Consider the following 21,250-nt stretch of genomic DNA (forward strand, 5'->3'; position numbering starts at 1 on the left):
TGATACTGAGTTTTTGAGACCTAGAAATGCTCTTTAGGATAGTCCTTTTTTGTCTTCTTAATTTTCTTTATACTTTTATCCTTGTGTGTGCTCAGCCTTGGTTCCCTGTGAAGAACTTCACCCTAGTGTACACCCTAGTGCTCACATTCCCACGATGAAGTCCCACCACCCAGTTTCAATTCTGAGCATTGCTTTGGGCTCTCAGCTGTCCTTGGTAGGCATGAGAACTCAGCACCTGGCAAGAATAGGTCCTCCATAGTTTCTGAGTGGAATTAAGATTTATGTCTTGCTTTATTTTTTTTACTGCTATAAGTCACCATAAAGGTAAGAAAAGAGATTGGTTTGAGAAGCTGCTGTGAAGATGTAGTTTTTTCAGATGTTTTTCAGTATAATGGTTAAAAAAGGGGGATACTCACTCACTTAGCCATTCAGGATGTACCAGCAACCTGTGTAACCCCCCATGTTTTCCATAAACATTAGTATTATGTTTGTGCATCAGTCTCTTCATGAAGCCCCTTTTCCACAGCTGAGATCTGTTGGTAATGAGTCTCCACCAAGGTGTCAGATGTAGCTAAGGCTGCTCTTCTTGTCTATAGACTGATGTACACGACCTGGACTCATCTGAGCAAGGGAAGGAAATGGGACAAAGCCTCTCACCATAGAAGGCCACTTCTGTCAGAAGGCCACTGTTGTCAAACAAAGGGGAAAGAATATTTACTCTGGATTGCTGTCAGCACTCCAGATTCACAGGCTGTGAGGCAGGAACCATATTTAGTTACAAAAATGTTTGAAGACTCAATGCATGGGTTAGGCTGTGCAAACCCATTTCTTTAATGGTCTGCTTTAAAGCAGGTATTACAAGACGCTGTAAAATACTTAAGATATAGCGTGACTTGAAATATTCAAAGGGGGAAAATTGACTATCATTTTTTTCCTACTCAAGTTATGATGGGTGGTGGCTTGCTGGACTATCCTATATATTGGTTAATCTGTGAGACAAGACCAGAACACGGCTCTTGCCCAAAAAATGTTGGCATTTTGTCTCAAGAATCACTCTTTGCAGGATCAAGAATGGGAACTGGGAATCTTATTGATGTAATTTTTGATATTCCTCTTTCCTCTCCATCCTAATCTTCTATTAAATGCAGTCTCATAAGGATTAAAAGGGGTGGGAAGTGTAGATCTTCAGCTAGATTTCAGGATTGTCTCATGAAAGTTTTAGTGACTTCCAGCAGAATTTGGTTGGGAAGGCTTTCTATTGGTCCTACCCCAGTGCTCCCAGCTACACAAGTCCAATTCTGCTTCCTTGGAGTCATTAAATGCCTGTGAATAATTGATGAATTTTAAGAATTCCCTCAACTTTCATGGACTTCCATGCTGAGGAACATTTTTGATAACTTATAGGCGAGAGTGATTTTAGGGAATCTTTTTATTGACTTGGAAGGAGGATCAGTGCTACTCAGTGTTGTAAAAATAGAGCTGCTCAATCCTCAGAGCTGTCAGTCAATTGCTTGTAACCATACTGTATTCATTTTATAAAATCAAAAAACTAGAGGAATTAAGTTGCTATGAAAAAAAATCTTAAGTCTTCTTTCATAGGCTATGGACTGGGTCTGCTTTAGTTCCCTGCATCCATCTTTTAACTAGGGATTTATTTCACTGATACATCGTATTTCCTGGTCTTGGGCACTCAGGAGGCAGCACGCTACAGAGATTCTTCTGCTCGCATTGTTTATTCAGGGGAGGGTATTGTGCCCAGATAACTTGCTTATTTCAGAATCCAGTTTCTCACAGAAAATGACATGCAAATGAATTGAAAGTGGTTTAAAGAAATGTGCATACATTGTGCAGTGACCCACAACCCCAGTGATTATATGTACTTAATGATATGCTGTTTCAGTAGTTTGCAAGTCAGTGAAGGGAATGAGAGAAACACCCTTGTTCAAAAGAGGTACAGTTGTGTTGGGAGATGATACAGTGCTAGGGGATCTCTCCTTACCTTTTTAAACATGACCTTGTCCTCTGACTATGGAGAGTAACTGTCAAAATACTTCAAATTTACAGAGTGGTTTTCCTCTATAGCACTCAACAAGCTCTACCAAATGAAGAGGATTCTTCCCATTTTACAGAAGGTGAGCCCAGCTCCAGCTATGGAGCAGTTACCTGACACAGAGACCTAATTCCCAGTGCTGGGACCAGCACGCCACACTTCGGGCCCTGCTGCCACTGAGGTCGGGATGCTGCAGTGGTGGAGCTGTAGCTTGCACATTACACAGATACAACTCTAGTGGAGGTTCATGTTCCCTTTGCTCTTTGCTTCTGTAAAATAACTGTGTGAGCTTACATTGATTAAATAAGATGTTTAATACATGTCTTAATATGTGACTCAAACAGTGCTGTCGCTAAAATAGTCAGTAAAGACGTGGGTGAGCAGAGTTACTTGGCACTGGTTGGCACCCTGTGCTCCACTTTGCAGCCTGTGTGAAGTGAGAGTGACATACTCCTGCTCTCATATGGGAAGGGAGAATTTGCACCCTGGAGCAGTTGAGTCTCGCATATTGGGCATGAGTACTCAGAGGTTTTGGCAAGCTATGGGGAACCAGATCCATGCAGGGATATCTTGTATAATGAAAGCTATCTGCTCCTGGGGAAAACAGACTGCAGAAACATCTCATTTGTTGGTTGCAATAGGAACTGTGTTGTAAAATGAGAACTAATTTTGTCTGTCTTTTCAATAAGCAAAGGCAGCTGTCTCACATGCACACTGCGTTCTTCTAGAGCTCTTGGTTGTGTTTTGCTCCAAGATGACTTACTAGTTTAAGATAGGCCAAATAAGGACACTTGAGTGCTGTGGACTAAACTGAACATTTGGACACATGGGCTTAATCCCATTATTGTGAGTTAATACAGGTCATTTGTTGCAATTGTGCATCTATAAATTATATATTTTGCTCTGAACCATAATGACTTGATAGAGGATTCAAAAGAAATTATTGTATGGCATGGCTTGTCAGTGCAGGTTCAAGGGGTGGATTCTTCCTCAGAGACTGGTAGATCCAAGAGTTGAATGCAGGAGATGAGACAAGCAGCTCTCTCCATATGACTTCCCTGCCAACAAAGAGTTGAACCAAGTACTTCAATCCCCTTTGTGTCTGAATTAAAGCATCCAAGCGTGTCTCTTCTTCAGCTGTTTAACAGCAGTCTGAAAAGCCTGGGCTGGTGGGTCCAGCTTGTTTGTGAAAGCTGTCACTGTTGCTTCACCAGCCATCGTCTCAGGCAGAGTGCACCCCAGAGAGCTGGGCTAGAGGTGGCTTTCCATCATGCCATGGCCACTGAACAGCAAAGCTGAGCAGTTTGGCAGCTTTGCATGAAGGGAAACAGACTAGAACATCAGGCACAATATCTGTGGGGATTGCTAGAAGTTTTATCCAAGTGAAACCTTCTGAAAGGGTGTTATTCCTTGGGGAAATCATGTTTGAATTGAGCCAGCTTTGGGTCAGGCAATGCCAGGCACTTTGCAGCATTGTCTCAGTCCCCTCAGGTATTACGTTTATAGCTCAGAATGCAGAGCTCATTCTCAAACAGGTTTCTCACCCCAGGGAAAAAAAAATGTGGCTTTTTAATTCCTTTTTATTTCCCTGTTTGGTACATATTTTGTGCTATTCCAGGGAAAGATGCTTTTCCTTAAGTATATTATAAAGGCTTCTTCCAAAGTGAAGGAAATGGCTTGCACATAGGAAAAAAGGAGTTACTTAAACCAGTTTTTCTCTTTGCAATATTTCTCATTTTGAATAATAAATAGAGATTTGGAACTTAAAATATATTAAAGTAGCTATTTTTGCAGCAATATAAGTAAAATACAAGGGCAACTTTAGTTGAAGGACATAGAAGGACTTAGTTCATTCAGAGATTCATTTAAAGCATTTGAGAAGTCTGTCATCGGCAAGCTGTTAAATTCCCCAACTTAAAGCCTGAAGTCCTTTCTGATTTCATACAGGGTGAAAATGATGATTGAAGCTTAGGGTAAAAACCACCTTTTTAGCTCATAGTCCTTGCCTGCTTTTGTGGAGTGGTGCATCTCAGAACAGCTGTAATACCTGCCCAACCTGTGGAATTTGTCCACTTTGTTGCTACTGTCCAAATGCTGGCTGCATTACCCAGGGCATAGCTGCTCCCTGCAGGAAGGAATTCCATCTGGATCCCAGCTCTTTTCTGTGTGTCCATGCATGTCTGGGTGTGTGCCCAGCCAAGGAGGGTCCATCACATTCTTCTGCCTGCTCCTCTGCAGAATTTGCTGCTGTTTTCTCTACCTAAGAAGTGGCTGACGGGAATGTAAATGGCTGGAAATGTGACATCACCTGGCAGCAAGAGCTCCTAGAAGTGCTAGCTGAGATAACTGCATGGATGCCGAGTCTCCAGCCAGACCTGAGCCTGGATAACACCAAAGGGAAGGGCACAGCCCTGAGGGCATGCATCCTCCTTGGTCGGGGCAGTGCTGTAAACTCCTTCTGCACCACCCATGCTAATGAATCCCAGCATAATCAGAAGGCAGGAAGAGGTTCCCTCCTGCTCATGACAGCTCGGCTGATGGGTCTCGTTTTATCCAGTTGTTCCCGAGGGTGGTATCGCACACGTTGGTGACTTCCAGATGTGGCAGATGTCACGGTGCATGACTGTGCTCCGTTACTGGGGGTCAGATAGCAACTCTGAGCTCTCAGTCTCTAAAAGAGCTGCAGGTTCCTGGCTTTCTCCAGAGCATGGAAAACTCAGCTGCCAGCCTGCTTCCCAACACAGCTTGTGGCCGAGCATGTCAGTCAGGAAGCTGCTTCGTACTAGTTCTGGACTGAATATGGTTGATGCCAAGAAAATCCATGGAAGTTATCCAGGCTCTGAGAGGGATGGATATCTTCTGTCCCCATGGCCTCAGGGGTAGTTGTGCTTGTGAGAGCAGTGAAAATTGTTAGCCAGCAGAGGCTCACCATTAGATCAATACAAATGATTGATTCCTCCGTCACCAGCCAAATGGGAGAGTCAAGGCAAAAAGTGGTTTGTGAGTGATTATTTCCCTTCACCATAAAAGATCCATATAAATCAATTTATTGTTGATTGATAACACTGCTGGGTTGATTTTTTTTTTGGGCAGGGGTAGGGGTGCAATTTCATTTAGAAGATTCTGATATGTGTATTTTTCTTTAATTTTCAGGTATTCTTCTAAATGAAATGTTGCTTTGAAACAGAAACCCAAAAGCTTGAGTTCCAAAAAAATACCAAAATGGCGACAAGGTTTTTTTTCTTTCTTACTTGCTTTGCTGAATTCAACACAAAATTGAAATAATTCCAGTAGACCAGATACTTCATATTTTAACAGATAAATTGTCCATTAACCAAACAATTATCAGCTTTACTTGGGAAATGAGGAGAGCAGAGCTGCCATGGGAACTGATGAAGCTGTTTGAGAGACAAACATAGTCATGAGTCTCACTGTGGTGGGGAGCAAGTGCAGATGCAGTTGGGCTTATCTGCTTCCCTTCCTTTCCCTCCCCAGAAAGGAATACCATGAACCACAGTGGCCAGGTAGGCGTTTGTTTCATCCCCATCTGTCTCATTTGATCTGTCCTTCTGAACAGTCATGTGCACATTACTTCTGAGATTTTTCTGCTCCTGCACAGTTGAAATCAAGCTGTGATTTGTTATTAAAATCAAAGGAAGAATTTTATCAAGCAAAAAACATGTAAGAGATTGACATTCCTTTCATATTTGCAAGTTCCGTGGCTTGGCAGAAGGTGACCAAGAACACAGACAAGAACAGGTCAGAGAAAGCAGCTCCAAAGAACTAATCATTAAATACAGATACATTTTCGTATGGTCTGTCATAGTGTCATTGCCATGACTGCATTATTGTTGTGTCTTGATCTTGGAAATGTTGTGAGAAGAGACCTGTACTGAAGTCATCTACTCGGTGCCTGGGCTGTACTTGCTGCAGTCTGTCAGGGAGCAGTACCTTCGTGCTCTGCTCTCCTGTTTAATACATGGTTCATCTCCATTCCCCAGCTAACACAAGATTCTTCATGTTCATGTGTTATCCTTTCTGAGCATGGAGTGAGCTACTACACCTGTTTTACCTTCACCCTCTTCTGACATGCAGCAGAATCCTGAAATAGCTCGGCTTTTCCGGAGGCTAGTTTTACTTTGCATCTCTGTTAAAAGCTGTAGGAGAGCCATGAATGCACTCATGGGTGCCTCTCATCCAGCTTGCAGGAACAGGGGTTTTGTGCTTTGAGGGAGTCAGTGCAGAGACTGAGTTTGTGCAGCATGGTCACAGGGCTGTAGGGCTACAGCTTCTTAACAGTACCTCTGAAAATAGCAGCTACAACACATTTCTAAAATGGTAAAGCAGAAGGCAAGTTTCTTGAGAGCTGTGGAACATGACTGTGGGATTCACTGTTCAGGCAGACCACTCACTTTGGCTTTTCCAGCCCCCACGCTGCAGCTCAGACAAGTAACTGTACTTGTTCCTAGCACTGAAATGAGGCTTTCTGACACTCTGATGGAGCTTATGTGGCTGCTGACAAAATGCACCTGGATGCAAGCTGGCACTTGCCAAACACCTCTTCTGTCCCGTGTTCATTCCAGAATGCCCTGGCTAAAGGTGACAGAGAGACAAGGCCATGAAGCTGAAGGCAGGGTGGTGACCTGAGTCCTGAGCCTTTCCAGTCTTCTGGGAGGAGCTGTGGCTGGTTGCTGGTGTGATGAGGCTCCATGCAGCACCTCTGGGCATTTCTGCTCTCTGCCCTTTCCCTGCAGAGAGGGCTGCACTGGGAGGTGAAAGTTAATGCTGGAAGCAGCAGCATCACAGAAGGGGTCTGTGCAGCTCTGCTGCTGCATCTGCTCTGTGGCTTTGGGCTTGCCATGAGGAGGTGGCTGTTCCTCTGTGCTGGGGTACCCACTGAGGAGGTGCTGCCTGGGGTTCTGTAGCTCTAGGCAGAGCTCTAAGTTTGGAAGACTGTTGAGCTCTTGTGCTCAATAGCAATAGGTGAGGTAGCAGTAGCAGCTCCTCTCTTGTCTTGGCAGCATGTGCACCTGTTGTACCTGAAGTTTTGTGTGGGAGGTGGAATTTTGTGCAATCCCGTCTGACTTGCATCAGTGCCCCCTCCTCCTTCAATGTTACCAAGCACAAAAACAAACTCGATTTGCAATGGTGCTTGGCTGGCCCTGCTGTGCTCCTGAAGATGAACCCTCAGCTGCGGACCTCTGGCACTTCACTGGCCAGAAGGTGGGCAGCTGTGGTAAAAGGAGAGGAGCAGGTGTGCTGTCACCTGCCTGTGTTCCCTGTCTTTCTTCCTGGGACCTTTTCAGCACAGTAATTCTTTTTTGGAGTGTGCAACTTCATTGATAGATGTCAGAATGGCTGGTTGCCTCTCATGGTGGGGGCTGTATGTGAGGGTGAAGATCCAGGGCTAGGTACAACCACTCCAGTGATGTAGGGCCCAGAGCTTCTTTCACATCCCACAGCAGCATCTATGGAGTGCTCTGTGCACTCCTGTCTCACCTTCTCTCCAGCAGCCTGCTCTGTTAAGGGCATATGTTACTTCCAGTGGACAGCTACATGCTGTGAACTGGCAAAATAACCACAGAGAGGCAATGTAATTCTGTTACTTGTGCCTCTTCTCCAGCTGAAACCCGATTGCAGTTATGATAAAGATAAAATCCCCCTTAAATGTTCCTTTCTTGAGATACTTAAGCATTTTGGATTGGAATGAAGGAAAAAAAGAGAGGTCTTGGGGTTAATAGAACATACTCACTTAATTGATATTTATCTAGAATAGCACAGTTGGCTGTCTCCTCCCTTGTTGGCTGCACAGATAGTTTCTTTGCTTAGCAGTTGCCACCCCTGTTGCCTCAGCTGCCAAATAAATACATTTCATTGATCCCCCAAAGCAAAACTGTTTGCAAAAGGTCAAGTGGATGGGTCTGCTGCAAAGGAAGCCGGGCTGCAAAAAGCCAGTCCACATTTTCCAGAACATTGAGAAGCAGTAGAAATTAGCAAAAAGACAGCTGGTTTTGGCTTCCAGCGACCAGCTTAGGGTTGGGTTGCTGAAGGTTCCCTGGGGTCTTGGGAGCCACTGGGCTGCAGGAGATGCAGGGATCAGATGCTGGCAGGTCCAGCTGCCCCGTAGCTGGTGGTTTTCTGGCTCAGCTCCTGTAACTGGAGCCAGGGTGAGTCACTGGGTGCCTCTGGTATCGATCTGCAGCCGTCCCTGCGGTCATTCTGTGGTGATCAGCGCCACGCTCTTGTGGGGATTGTCACTGGGGCGAAAAGGGCTGGCAGAGCATGTGGTGTAAGGAGTAATTCTGTGCTGGCTTCTACAGTCAGGTGTGGTGCTCATCAGTATGGGCTCTGTCTGCTGGCAGACACAGAGCATCAGTACTGAAACATTTCTAAACATTTATTTGGGTTTTCATTTAATTTCATTCTGTGCCACTCCTACCTTCTTTGCTTCCATAAACATTTCTTCTTCTATTTTTCTTCCTGTTTCTTCTTCTATTCTACTTTCCATTAAATAAATTCTAAGATTTTAGAGCTACAGCCCCATAGCAGCTTTTGAATGATTAGCAAGTACCAAGTGAAGTTTTAGAGCTTTCTGAGCTCTCCTGGGCAGCTGGGGGAGCAGGAGCTTTGTTCAGGAACCTGTTGGAGAGGCAGATTTTCTGTTTTCACTCCATCTGCACTGTGTCATCCTCAGCACATGCATCCCTGGAGAGGGAGCTCATAGATTTCAGCTCTCTTCTGAGATGGCAGTTGGGTGGCAGGTGAACCTGCCTGTCTCACTGGAGTCTTGAGGGCTGCTTGATACCAGAAATGAGGTGTTTGTGCTGAGAGATGAGCAATAAAACATCATCTTTATTTAAAACAGAGCTTTAGATGGAATGAAGTGGATGATCGCTTTCTCACACCTGGAGCATTTTCATTAGTTTGAGGGAAACCTTTGGCTCTAATGGAAAATTAAAATCATTATGCAGATTAAAAAAGGTGTGTTTTCACAAAGCAAAAGGAAAGAACTTTGAGTCATATGATGGAATTTGGCCATTTTTAGCATGATCTTGCTCTTTGAAGTATAATGTTTCAGAATGGCACAAGCAGCACATTTTCATTATGCATTTGGGTGTTGTATAAGATTTGTTGAAATTTAGTAACAGCATCATTTTAAGTCAAAAATGCTTCCAGACTGCTACAGAAATGCCTAAGCTGCACTAGTGCAGTGAACAAAAAATATTCTTGTAATACAACCCGATTGATTTGAGCTTTAATTTCTTCCACATCACAGGCTCATTACCTGTTAAATAAAGGAGTTTCACATGCTCATCTTATTGGAAAATGCTGCGAGATTGCTTGAGGAATACTGTAGCAAAAGAGGATGTTATCACTTTGGGCTATTTAAAGCTTGCAGAATGACACTAGGACCCAACATTTTCCTTGAGTTGTTACCCAGTGATTATCCAGGGCACTTCTGTGAGCTGATGTTGGTAGGACCAGGTACCTTCCCCGAGATTCATAGCATCTGAAGTGATTCATTTCTCCTCAGTGCTTGTTGGTAGTATGTTTTGTCCATTTTCTATTTTAATGAATTTACTATTCTAGGTGTTCAGAGCAGAGGGGAAATTTGATATTTGTTTCCTTAGTATGGTTTTTTTTGTGTTAGGGACTTCTTAGTGTTTCTGCAGTATTTCAGTCCTGCTGGATTGATAGGGGAAGTGAAGAGATTTAGCATCTTAGCATAGCATAAATCCCAGCACTGTGGCAGGCCTGAACAGCAGGGACGGTGTCTGCCCTGCTCGTGTGAGCACTGTTAGTGATGAGGTGCCTTGCATGGGGCACTCCAAGGTGAGGAGAGATGGGGACTCTATTGTGGAGTCTGTCAAAATCTCAGAATACAGAATGTGCTAATGGCACCGAGTCATGGTCACCCAGCTGCAGGGCTGAAAGGGACCCTCATCGTTGATTAGTCCGGCTTCAGTCCTACGCTGATTCCAGATGTGCATTCCTTAGAAGGCTGTTTTTAAACTTGTTTTCTGCATCCTCCCACTATGCAAATTCTGGGTAGAATGTCCTAATATCCAGACCACATCTCTGTAGGAAGCCAGGAAGAAATCTGATAAACAGCAACAAAGTTATAGATTGCATTTTGGAGACAAGAGAACAAAATAAATTCTTTGTGACTGTACACACGGCAGAGCACTGCCACAACATTCCCCAGCATTTCTGAGCCATCAAGCAAGTCCTTAGGATGGGTCTGACATGTAGCTCTGTAGCAAACCTTCTCTCTGGGAAGCTGCAGGCCAAAGAGGTGCTGCAAGCACGGCAAAGATGGCATAGCTGCTTTTCAGTTTCTCCTCCTGTCAGCTCGAGGCAGCAAAGCAAGCAGCTTCTCCAGATGTCATCCGAGCTCACCTTTCCAACTCTCTTGGCATAACATATGTGGGAATATACCTTTCCTTCTCTGGTATGAGCTTTGGGCTCAGTCATCCTGAAAGCTCTGCAGTGTGGGTGTTCCCATTTTTTGAATCCTCATGCAGCTCTTGAGTTCTCATTGCTGGCACAGGGAAAGTCAGGATTTTACTCCCCATGTTTCCCCTTTGTGGGTGTTGGCTCAGGAGCTGGCACAGCCCAGGGGCCAGGGACAACCACGCCTGGTTGGTTCATGAGACACGTCTGCGCCCAGATGAGATGTGCTCAGTGGCTGTGGGCTCACACATAATATTTATGCTATCCTCTGTTTCACTCTCGGTGAATATGCTGTAATTTTGGCTAATTACACAATATGTCAGGAATAATTGCAGGGTGTTCCTCAAAATAAATAATACATTTTGTATGCTCTGCTATCCATACTCATGAGCAAGCTTTAACCTTCAGTAGCCAAGGCATTGACTCTGCTTGAAAATGACAGCTTAGGAGCTGTAGCTACAACTTATTTTGCGTTAAATTTCTAATTTTTAAAATTCCTTTACCTGAAAAAGCTTATCCTGCATAAATTCTGGAACAGCCTTACATCTCTTCTGTATGCCTTTTGTTCCTGCCTGGCTTTGGTTTTATCATCAGAGCTGAAGTCAATACAGGTGTAGAAAATCGCTCTTGAAAGGGAAATGTTTTGAAATTTTGTCTGCTGCTAAAACACACTGGATCAACAAAGCAACATAAACCGCATCCTGGGGGAGGCAAAGACAAACGTGGCAGTGAACTGTATGAAGAATTGGGTTTTTTTAGTTCTCTGGTCAAATAAAAGGAGTTTCTGGGGAGAAGAGGATTCAGACTCAATGCAGTATTTCATTGTACATAAAATGAAACTTCGGATTTAATCTCTGTCTCTGTTAACATTTTTTTCATTACGTTTCCAAAGAAAATGTCATGTCAAAAGAAAAAAATGGAAACTTGCATTCTTTTCAGGCTTCTCTTTGTTAGTGAGATGGAGTTTGTATATAGCTTTATCTACTCTTACTCTGAACTTTTCAGCAAAACATTCAGCTAGACAGGTTTACTCAGAAGTAGTCAGCAATGCTGTGCCAGAATACCTGGTGGCAGGTGGGCCATCAGTTCTCATCCACTTTTTGTCCCACTGTTTCATCTGCAGTGGTCTTTTGGTTCATTTTTGGCCTGCAGTGATGGCTGTTTTGTCCTTGGTGTTTGTGCAGAGTGGGTAGCTCATGTGTCATGTACATCAGTTTGGTGTTTGCCTTCTGGGAAAACTCATCCACAGCTTCATACCTCGTTATCCTTGAGCTGTTGACCTTAGGTGGCTTTCACGTGGGATCCAGATCTCAGAGAGTGGGTGAGCTGCAGGGTGATTTCTTTACTTTCTAACATCCACAGGCTGTGCTAAGGCCATCCACAGAGATGTAGCAGCAATTCCATGTGGCGCCCCTCATTTTCAATGTTTTATATGACTAATTTCTCTGCCCCTTACCCCATATTAACATCCCTGTAAAGCTGATTCCCTGGATATGGGAGGGCCTGCATAAAAGCCACAGATGTGCAATCACATCATTTCCACCTACTCTACAAGTGAGAAATAAGACTTCTCTGGAGGGACTCATCTTGGTTAGAGCAAAGCAGGCGTCGTGGAGGGGTGCAGACAGGCAGCTGTGATCCATGCTGGAGAGATAATTACTATTCCTCCTGGCAGGTGCCAGCACAGGAAAGGAAATCACTTCTCTGGATGCTCTTTTTGCCTACAAGGTGCCATTCTGCTCTAGTGACTCAGTGACGGTGACAGGAGGCAATTGCGCTGATGGGTGCTGTCATCAGCCCGAGCCCATCATCCCTCTGAGTTAGGGAAATGTCATTTTTGGAAGCATGTCCTTCAAACAGAGAGGCCATCCCTGCCATCACAGCCCGTTATTACATGTAATGCATCCTGGAAACACCGGTTGTTTCTGTGTAGTTATTAGCCCTGGGTGGAGATTCTCACTTGAGATGAGTAAATACACGAGTGTACCGTGCAGCCCTGTTGTCCCAGAGCCATCTTGTTCTCCAAATGAATGCTTTGTAATTGGAGGGTGACACTGTTCCTGTAATCATGTTAAACTGAAGCTGGGTATGGTCTTTGTTCTGCATCATTGGGAAGGGAGCTGGGATTGACTGTTTGGTGCCCCCAAAACCATAGACCTCGTGAGCAAACCTTGATGTCAGTAAGTCTGTTTCCATCTCTCCCTCCTACTCACAGGCTGAGTGATGTCCCAGTGTCTTAAGCCAAGTGGCTGCATCTAAACTGAAGGGGTTCATGGCAGCTTTGCAAGGTGGGGTTGGATGCCTGGCTTTGCTGCAGGGCTCCCGAATGTTTGGGCAGCTGTTGTTACTCACCATGACTGGACCTATGTGCAGGCAGACTAAGGAGACATCCAGATAAACACAAATGTTCCCCTGTGTCACTCACTTCCCTTGGCTCTGCTGTTTTTTTGCCCTCTTCCTGCCTGTTACTCAGGATACTACAGGCAGCATTGCCCAGGCCTTCCTGCTTGTAGGCTTCCTCAAGGAATACACATCCTTCATCTCCAAACAATTTCGCTGAGTTTAATGACAGAAACTGGAAAACTCTGTGGCACTGGGAAATGTCTTGCCTCTGCCTGTGCACTTCTGTGCACTGAGTGACTCCTGAGGGAGCTGAAAACGCTCAGCAGTGTGCAGCAGGATTTCCCACCTCCGCACCTGCATGACACAGTTGGAATGTCCTCCAGGATCCCGCATGGGGCTCACGATGCTCCGACCTGCTCCGTGCGTGACTCGCTGCAGGTGCAGCCACAGCCAGCCAGGTGCAGCATCTGCTGAGGACTTACAGCCACGGTCACTGCGTGGCAGAGTTGGGCGGGGTGGTTGGCCAGAGGAAACACACTCTGGGTCTTCAAGGGCGGCAGCTCCTTTTGCAGCTGCAAGTGGTGTTATTCCTGGGCTTCCCAATTTGGGTGGATTCAGTGAATTGTAGTGAGTTAAGCTATTAAACTTATGTTGACAGTGATGTGTTTAATTTGAGACAGTCAAATTACTTCATCTTAACTCGAAACACCCTGGAGAATTTGGCAGCTCCTGGCTGGGAAAATAACCCCAACATTTATCTCCCTCAGCTTTTCATCCCCGAGTTCTGTGCTGATGCCTGTCACCATAGTAATCTGCATGGAGCTTGCTGGTTCTCGTGCCAATTTATTACAAGCCTTTATTAATACTGTACTTCTGAAGGAGGGATTTTGGTGCCCTTCTCTGTCTACAAAATTTGTGTTTGCAAAATTTGGCTTATCGAGTATTCTGGAACCCATCCTTTTTAGGGGAGGGGAACTGCGGTTTCTGCAGTGGCACTTAAAATGCAGAGTTAATCTAAGTAAATTAGGAGCAGTTTATGCTCTGACTTGCATGCTGGGCTTGGTGTGCTAAGGATTTGAGTGCTGGTTAGGTGAGTCATAAATCAACCTCCCATTATGACAGCTGCAGCCTGAATGGGGGAAAATAAGAATAATGGAATGTGTAAATTCCAGGCTAAAATGTTTAATTGCAATAAACAAATGTTTGAAGAACATTTAGGTGAAATGTGCTCCTGAGATGTATTACAGTTCCTGTGTTTGCAGTCATATCCTCAGCAAAACTGTTGCACGTGCACAGAAGGGAGTCAGCAGCGTGCTGAGGTGGTTCAGAGGAGAGCTGGAGATGCTTTCTCCCTCACCAGCCTGATGTCCTTAGGAGGTGCCAGAGGGACTGTTCTGGGAGCCTGCTGCTGGCATCTCTCACAGCCTTGCTGTGCTCAGACCAGACAGAGGCACTGAGCTGCAGTGAAAGAGCAAACAAATGGGCAAGTCTCCTGTGGAAATTCTGCAGTAGGTGCCTTCCTTGTACCTTATTGCAGGTTGCTGGATTGAAAATCGCTGCTTCCCGTCTGGGCTTGCAGAGTCATCTGTTGTTTGACAGCTCGTTGTGCAGGGAGTGGTAACCCCATGAGCATCAGTTTATGCCATAACCCACACTGAGTACACTGGCACCCAGCACAGTAACTTCTGAAGTAGATGTAGAAGCAGTTCTGCACCAGTAACCTCAAGTGGAAGCTTGCCTGCCAACCAAGAGCATTGCTGTGCATTGCAAGAATCCTTGGAGCCAGTGGCTCAAATCCCTCAAAGGTCACTAAGCCCTTCATCTTTTTTAGGAGTTCATTGAAAAGTGGCCCCTCCAAGTTCTGTGCCATGGGTTGGAGAATTCAGATTGAGGTGACTTCTGTGGGTATGGTTGGACTCAAAGGACTCAAGTCCTTTTATAATTCCCAGCCCAAGGCAAAGTGGGGACTGGATTGCTGCAGCCTCAGGTCATCATGTTGCTGTAATTAGGGGCATTCTGAGAGCTAAAAGAAATGAGACCATATCAGACTACCTTCCATAGTGGAGTTGCAGCTGGAAGTTGTGCCCTGTTCTTTGTTGCTTCAGAGCAGGGTTTGAAGTAAATTGAGATACCCTATAGTGATTTTAAAAGAGGTCCTCCCCCAGGGGTTTAGTGCTGCTGCTTTGCTGATGGAAATAAGCAGGAGTTGGTGCCTTCAGTGGGGCTTTGCTAAATGCTGCATTGATGCATAACCTCATAGCTCCTCTCTGCATTAAGGGGAGTTGTTATACTTCTGTGTTCTCCATTTTCCATTTAAGGGGTGAGTTCCTTATTCCCCTTAAATAGGAGAGCTAAATGAAAAAGGCATTAAAGAGTAATATTTCTGTCAATGCTCTTGCTCTTTTCCCCATAGCACACAGCAGATATCTTCAGCAATGCCTGCAGCTTGAGGGTGAGGGACATGACTCTGCAGAGTAGCTGATTTAGCCATGATCCTCTGGCCTTCAGTGAGCATGCCCCTGGAGATCAAACAAAGTGCATGTGAGCACCCTGCAACTATCATGTCCTTGGCAAGCCCCAGGAGGATGAAGATCACTGTGTAGCTGCATAATAAGGCAGGAAGCACAGCAGCTCATGGTGAACTGAGATGACTTTAAGGCTCAGCAGCAGGACAGCAGAAGTGAATAATGGCAGCATCACATTACCATTTAAGTAGAGACAGGAAGATTAGCAGTCAGATCATGATTTAGTTAGCCTCAGCTGTGCCAGAGGGCTCAGAAAGTTAAAAGCAGGGCAGGCAGAAGTGGTGTGCTTGGCCTGTGGAAAGGGTAACCAAGCAAGATGCCCTTCAGGGGATGTTCAGTGAGTTGTCAGTGGATGACTGCCCTAAGAAGGGTTCTTAGGTGACAGCTGTGTCTTCACTGAAGGTAAAGTGCCCAGTCTGACAGATGCTACACACTAGGAGAGTTACATCTTAGCTCTTGCTCTGTGCTGTTGTTCTGTTCTGCACTCTCATGTCCCCATTGTGGTGCTTCCTCAGCATGATCTTCCCTTGAATCTTCCAGAATTGCCACATTGGAAGGAGCTGAACTTACTGCATCTGCATAAAGAGAGTCCACTGAGTTTTCTTCAGTGCTTCCCAGCCCTCAACAGCTGTATACAAGCAGCTAGGACAAGAATTTAAAGTAAACATCCTGAAGTATAGCAGTATTGCTTATAAAGTGGGCATAAAAATATCTCCTTGCATATTGCATGGGAAACCTGGTAGCATGGGGTCTTGCACTGGGAGTAGAAGCTGCATGGAAATCTCTTCTATTCAGTCAGTAGTCTGGGAGTAAGGCAGCAAGAACATCCTAAATCCATTCTGAAGTGCTTGACTTTGTGTTTGGGGGACACTAATTTGGTGCTGAAGTCTTGTCCATGTTAGTTCAATTCCATTTCTGCAGGGAAAGCTGCTTCTATAGCAGAAGGGAAGTGGACGCGGAGGAGCCTGAGGGGGAGGAATAGGTTTATCCCAAGTGTGTTCTGCAGTATTGTGCCTTTAAAAGCAAGAGGATTTGAGTCTCCTTTGCTTTATAAGGCTGAGGTTAGGGAGTAGGTTTAAGTTTGATTAGTGATAAATTCTAAGAATTATAGAAAAAAAATTCTCATAAAAGAGTTTTTGCTTATCTGTACTGCATTTTTTTTCCTTTATTTTACAGTTATCTTTCTCTTATTGAATATAGCCTGGAGCAGTATCATTGAGGGAAATACAGACAAAAGTATAGAAGTCGTGGGGTTTTATTGTATTTTTTTTCCCCCTGGTACTCAATAAGCACTGTCAATAATATCTGCTGGGAAGGGTGGTTCTCTTTTTATTGCAAACCTGGAAAGTTCCCAGTCTATTTCATTGTCTTTCTGTTCTGACTTATGAGGGTGTCTCAGCATCCTTACTTGACAAGGAGACTTACTGGTTTTGAGTGTTTTTTTCTATAAACTGAGGTTTTCAGCACAAATGCTGCAACATAAGGGTTAGCAGTGCTGGAAGATTGATAGAATTGCTCTGTAGATGGAAAGAAGTGATGTTAAAATATACGATATGACAAAAGTAGGTATCTTAAAAGTCACATGCAGCATTTTACCTCTGGACTAGCAGCAAAATTCCCATCCTGTGATTATACAATTTTCTCTTCCGGTAACAGTTCCATACTGAGAGGGGAAGATGGTAAAACCTTGCCCTTTGTAAAGTGCAGCTTCTCTGCTGTAGAAAGAGACCCAAGGAAATGAAGAAACTAGGGAAGGAGAGACCTGTGTGTCTCCAAAATGCTCTCTGATCCTTTGGTGCCTGGAAGAGGCATTTTTTTGCTACAGGGCATCCTAAATGAGTGTGGGCAGGGATGTTCTGCAGAAGAGGATCTGTGTAGTGAGGAAAGACAGGAGCTCTGCTGCTTTCAGACTGTGTTAGGGCCAGGAGGAATGTGGTTTTGGGTATGGCTGAGAACTCTCTGCTTCACTCCCTTTGAGTTTTACTTTTGAGTTTGGGTGTGAGCCTCAAAGTTCAGTAAAATCAGGTCATGTAACACAAGATTTCCTCTCCAAGTCATACCTAGGTAGGCTGTGACTCAGAAACAGCTGACATTATGAAGAGGGCAGTTGTTAAATCTGACCAGGTGTCTGTCAGGTCAGTAAGATAAAGGAATCTGAAAGGGTTTACCCTGTATTTGCTATGGTGATACAGCCTTCTGATGCAAGTGTTTGCATCTATAGAAAGGATGCAAGGAAGCATCAGGGGATCTTGGGTGCTATTCTGATGAACTGTGAAAATGTCATAAGTTATTAATAACAAGCAGATTTGGTCAGTGTTTTACATGGTAGGCTATTTAGTAAAAATGGGAGAGGTTTTCCTGTTCCAAAATCATTTGCATGGTTGAAATATAGTTTGCATCCCTAAGAAAGAGGAAAAGGTGCTGCTATTCTAATTCTGTCCTGTAGCTAAGTTATCTTCTGAAGAAAAGAGATAAAGTCCAGGGTTGTTCTCTCTCCCAGCTCCTCTTCAGAGAGCTTTAAGACAGGACCTCCCCACTTCTCCAGCACACAGAAAACCTCAGACTGAAGGAGCATTTTCTACAACTCTCCTTCTGGGAGCTCTTCCATTTCATGCAAAGTACTTCAACATTAAAATTTAACCAGTGAGTAAAATTAAGGCTAAGATTCATTCAGGGACTCAAATGTAGGTGTCTCATATCAAAGAGTGCCTATTAGTGCCTTTACTATTGTGGTATTAGATAAAAGGGAGGAAAGGGACAGACTTGAGGAGGGTGGTGCAGGCATCTGTGCCTGAGAATGCAGCTTTTCATTTCCTCTAGCTTTGATGTGCTTTTCTAACAAAAAACAAGTTAAATCAAGCTTCTACATTCAACAAAATAGGTAATTCATTTTGGAAGAAGAATGAGCTAAGTGTTTTGCTAGGTGTTATTTTGACACATATTGGCTTGACCAACACTAGCTCCTCGTAGATGACCAGTACAATTGTACTTATTTACTGTCCCAGCATTGAGAGTTGCTGGGAGAAAGCCTGACTGCAGCCTACAGCACTTGCTGCACTGAAATCACTTCTGTTTTAAGGCCGCATACAAACCAACTGATCTGATTTATTCGGTGGCTTTTGCAGCTGTGAGAAAGTACCCGATTCTCCCCTGCCTAGTGTAGGGATTGCTGAAACTGAAATCCTTTGTACCTGCAGCCTGTCTTCATCTGAGATCCCCGCTGCTGCTGCTGGCAGTGCAGGAGAGGAGGGTGAGGGTTCCCCAAAGGGGAGTCGTGCAGGGATGCAGCCGGAGCGGGGCTCCGGATGGGAACATCAGCAACAACGTGACCACGGTTATGTAATGAGCATGGCTTATTAAACAGCCTCACCAGAGGCATGAAAGGCAGGAGCCTGATGAGATTTTGGTATGCTACGCTGGATTCTTTCCTGTCCATTGAGCCAGCAATAATTGGGTCTTATTTATTTACTTTTGGAGGGTGGTCACATAAAACCACAAAGTCCTGTCACAGAAGAAGGATCTCCTCCATGCAGCGAGTGTGTCTGCTCACACGCAGTCAGCTCACTTCTGTTCCAGCAGCAATGCCTGTGACAAGTTTTTAAGCTCACATGATTACAGCTGAATTTGGTTTTGACCACTTAGTTTGTTTGGTTGGGAGGGTGACAAGGAGACACCTCTGTCATGTGAAGTTCAAGTTGGTTTTGCTTTTGTTCATGTTTTCCTTTTACCCTTCAGCAGGAAGGTATAAAATGTTGTAGAGGCAATATGGAAGAGCCAGCCATGTCCTGGCTGGCTCATGATACATATGGGCTGGGAAAGGTCCCTGTTGGAGACAAAGATTCTGATCTGCCAGAGTGTGTGGCACATGTTTTAGGAGGGGGAGAACATGCAGAATTTTAAAACAGAGATGGTCTGAGGTGCCCATAAATGCTTCAGAGGTCAGTTTTGGAAATGTCTTGTGTCTGTCCCTTTCCGAATTTTTGTGCCCAAGTCCCACAGAGTTGCACTCACATGCAGCCGTAATTCAGCACTCAGTTGCTTTGGGTTTACACCACTGTAATACCTGTGATTTAAGCAGCTGTTCATTGCCATAAAACTGGCACTGTGTGATAGTGACTCAACCATACAAAAAGCAAGGTGGCTGGTTTCACAAGCAGAATGAGAAACAATGGGCACGTTCTTTGCAACAGTGCTAGCAAATACTCTTCTGAACAAGTGGCATATTTTAAATACATCAACTGTCTAAATCCTTCCATTTGGTAGGTAACTTTCAGAGAATTGATATTCCATAATCTGTTTCTACTGCACCAAGTATGCATTTCATTTTACCTGCTCATCTGATCTCAATTGTATTTGCCCGTCTGTGTATTATATGTGAATATTTTACAGGCATGCTTGAAAGGAATCACTGAAAGCAGTCTTACCTGCCAAGCACTTCTACATCTACTCAGGGCTTAATGGGGGACAAGCAAATTGGGTCTTGTGCTACTTGGTATATCTGATAATAGTTATTATTTTTATTTTGCAGAACCCCAGCTGAAAGGAATTGTGACAAGGTTATTCAGCCAGCAGGAATACTTCCTGCAGATGCACCCAGATGGTACAATTGATGGGACCAAGGACGAAAACAGTGACTACAGTAAGAAAAATTAGCCTGTTTTGCAACCCAATTACAATCAAATGCATCACCTAGTAGGTCTCAGTTGTGCAACTTCATTTTCGAAAAGATCAAATTAGGAGGAAGACAGCTGTTTTCTGCATATTTTTTTCAATCTATCTGTCCCCTTTAAATCTTGCCAGTATAATTTCATATGTTTCCTCTCCGATCTTCTTCCCTCCTGCCCCGATTCTGTAACTGCCATCTGGGTGGGGTGGAGAATAAAACCCATGATTTGAATTGCTGCCAGAAGAGAAAGGAGATTATATTTATACACATGCCACGTGGGTAAAGGATACGGGGAATTCTCTCTCCAAGGAGAAGAGGAGAAAGTAGTTTTTACTATTTTAGCCTCAAAAATTCAGCAAGCATCAGGAATTTCTAGGCTGGAGAAAAGCAGCTGTTCACTGAAGTCTCGTGCTTTGAGGCTGGTGTAAAGGCTGAGGGTATCAAATGACCTTGTCAAAGGAGGTCATCTTCCAAAACCATGTTCAAAAGGATTGGGTTTGTGCTGGACAACAAAGTTTAAAAACCATGGCCATATGCAGGAGCCATACTGGTTTAAATGCATGCAAAGCAGTAGTCAGGCTTCCTTTTGAAGAGGAAGTTGTTTCATCAATGCCAAAGCTCTTCAAAAGGTTAAAAAAGGTGTAGAATATTTTCTGCAGTATCTCTGCATTTCATAGGCATCAGACTGCTGTCCCTGAGTGGGCAGTTAAGCTCAGATCCTTGCTGCCACAAATTGCATCAACAGGGTAGGATTCAAGTCTTGCATTTTCTATGTTGGTCTGGAGCTCCCTGTACCACTGCTAAAGGGGCATTTAACCTGGCCAGCTTGGAATTTGGCTTCCCAAATTATTAGAGGTGAACAAAAATTCATCTGTGTGGTAGGGTTGATGGAAGCAAACTTCATGTACTTTGTGAAAGGAGAAGCCTGCTTGATTTGCAGACCTAATTCAAAGAAGCTCGTAGCTGGATTGAAGGTGGCATTCCTCCAGGAAGGCAGGGCCTGGGCTGCAGGGGAGAGGCATCTGTAGGGGTGCAGCACTGACACTGTCCTCTGAAGGTGCACTTGGACAGGGGTGCAGGGTGGCTGCAGCCCCTCATCCCTGGTGTTTACCCCATCCCCAGGAAGCTGCAGGGTGCTGTAGCAGGACCATGCTGTGTTCTGGGGCTGCCCTGCTGCAGGCAGCTCAGGGCTGGGGCTCCACACAGGAGAGA

At 44.6% G+C, this 21,250-nt stretch overlaps 1 protein-coding gene across 4 annotated transcripts in view; it reads left to right on the forward strand.

The window, feature by feature from the left end:
• Positions 1-21,250, forward strand: part of FGF12 (fibroblast growth factor 12) — a 215,558-nt gene that overhangs the window by 119,775 nt on the left and 74,533 nt on the right. For 3 of the 4 annotated variants that reach the window (XM_030280802.4, XM_030280801.4, XM_030280800.4), the window contains one exon: positions 19,901-20,011. The exons of the other annotated variant lie outside the window; for it this stretch is intronic. In XM_030280802.4, the coding sequence (XP_030136662.1) occupies positions 19,901-20,011 (111 nt within the window). The remainder of the gene's footprint in view (positions 1-19,900; positions 20,012-21,250) is intronic. 4 annotated transcript variants of the gene reach the window in all.

This window comes from Taeniopygia guttata, chromosome 9 (genome assembly GCF_048771995.1).
Source record: "Taeniopygia guttata chromosome 9, bTaeGut7.mat, whole genome shotgun sequence".
NCBI lineage: Eukaryota > Metazoa > Chordata > Aves > Passeriformes > Estrildidae > Taeniopygia > Taeniopygia guttata.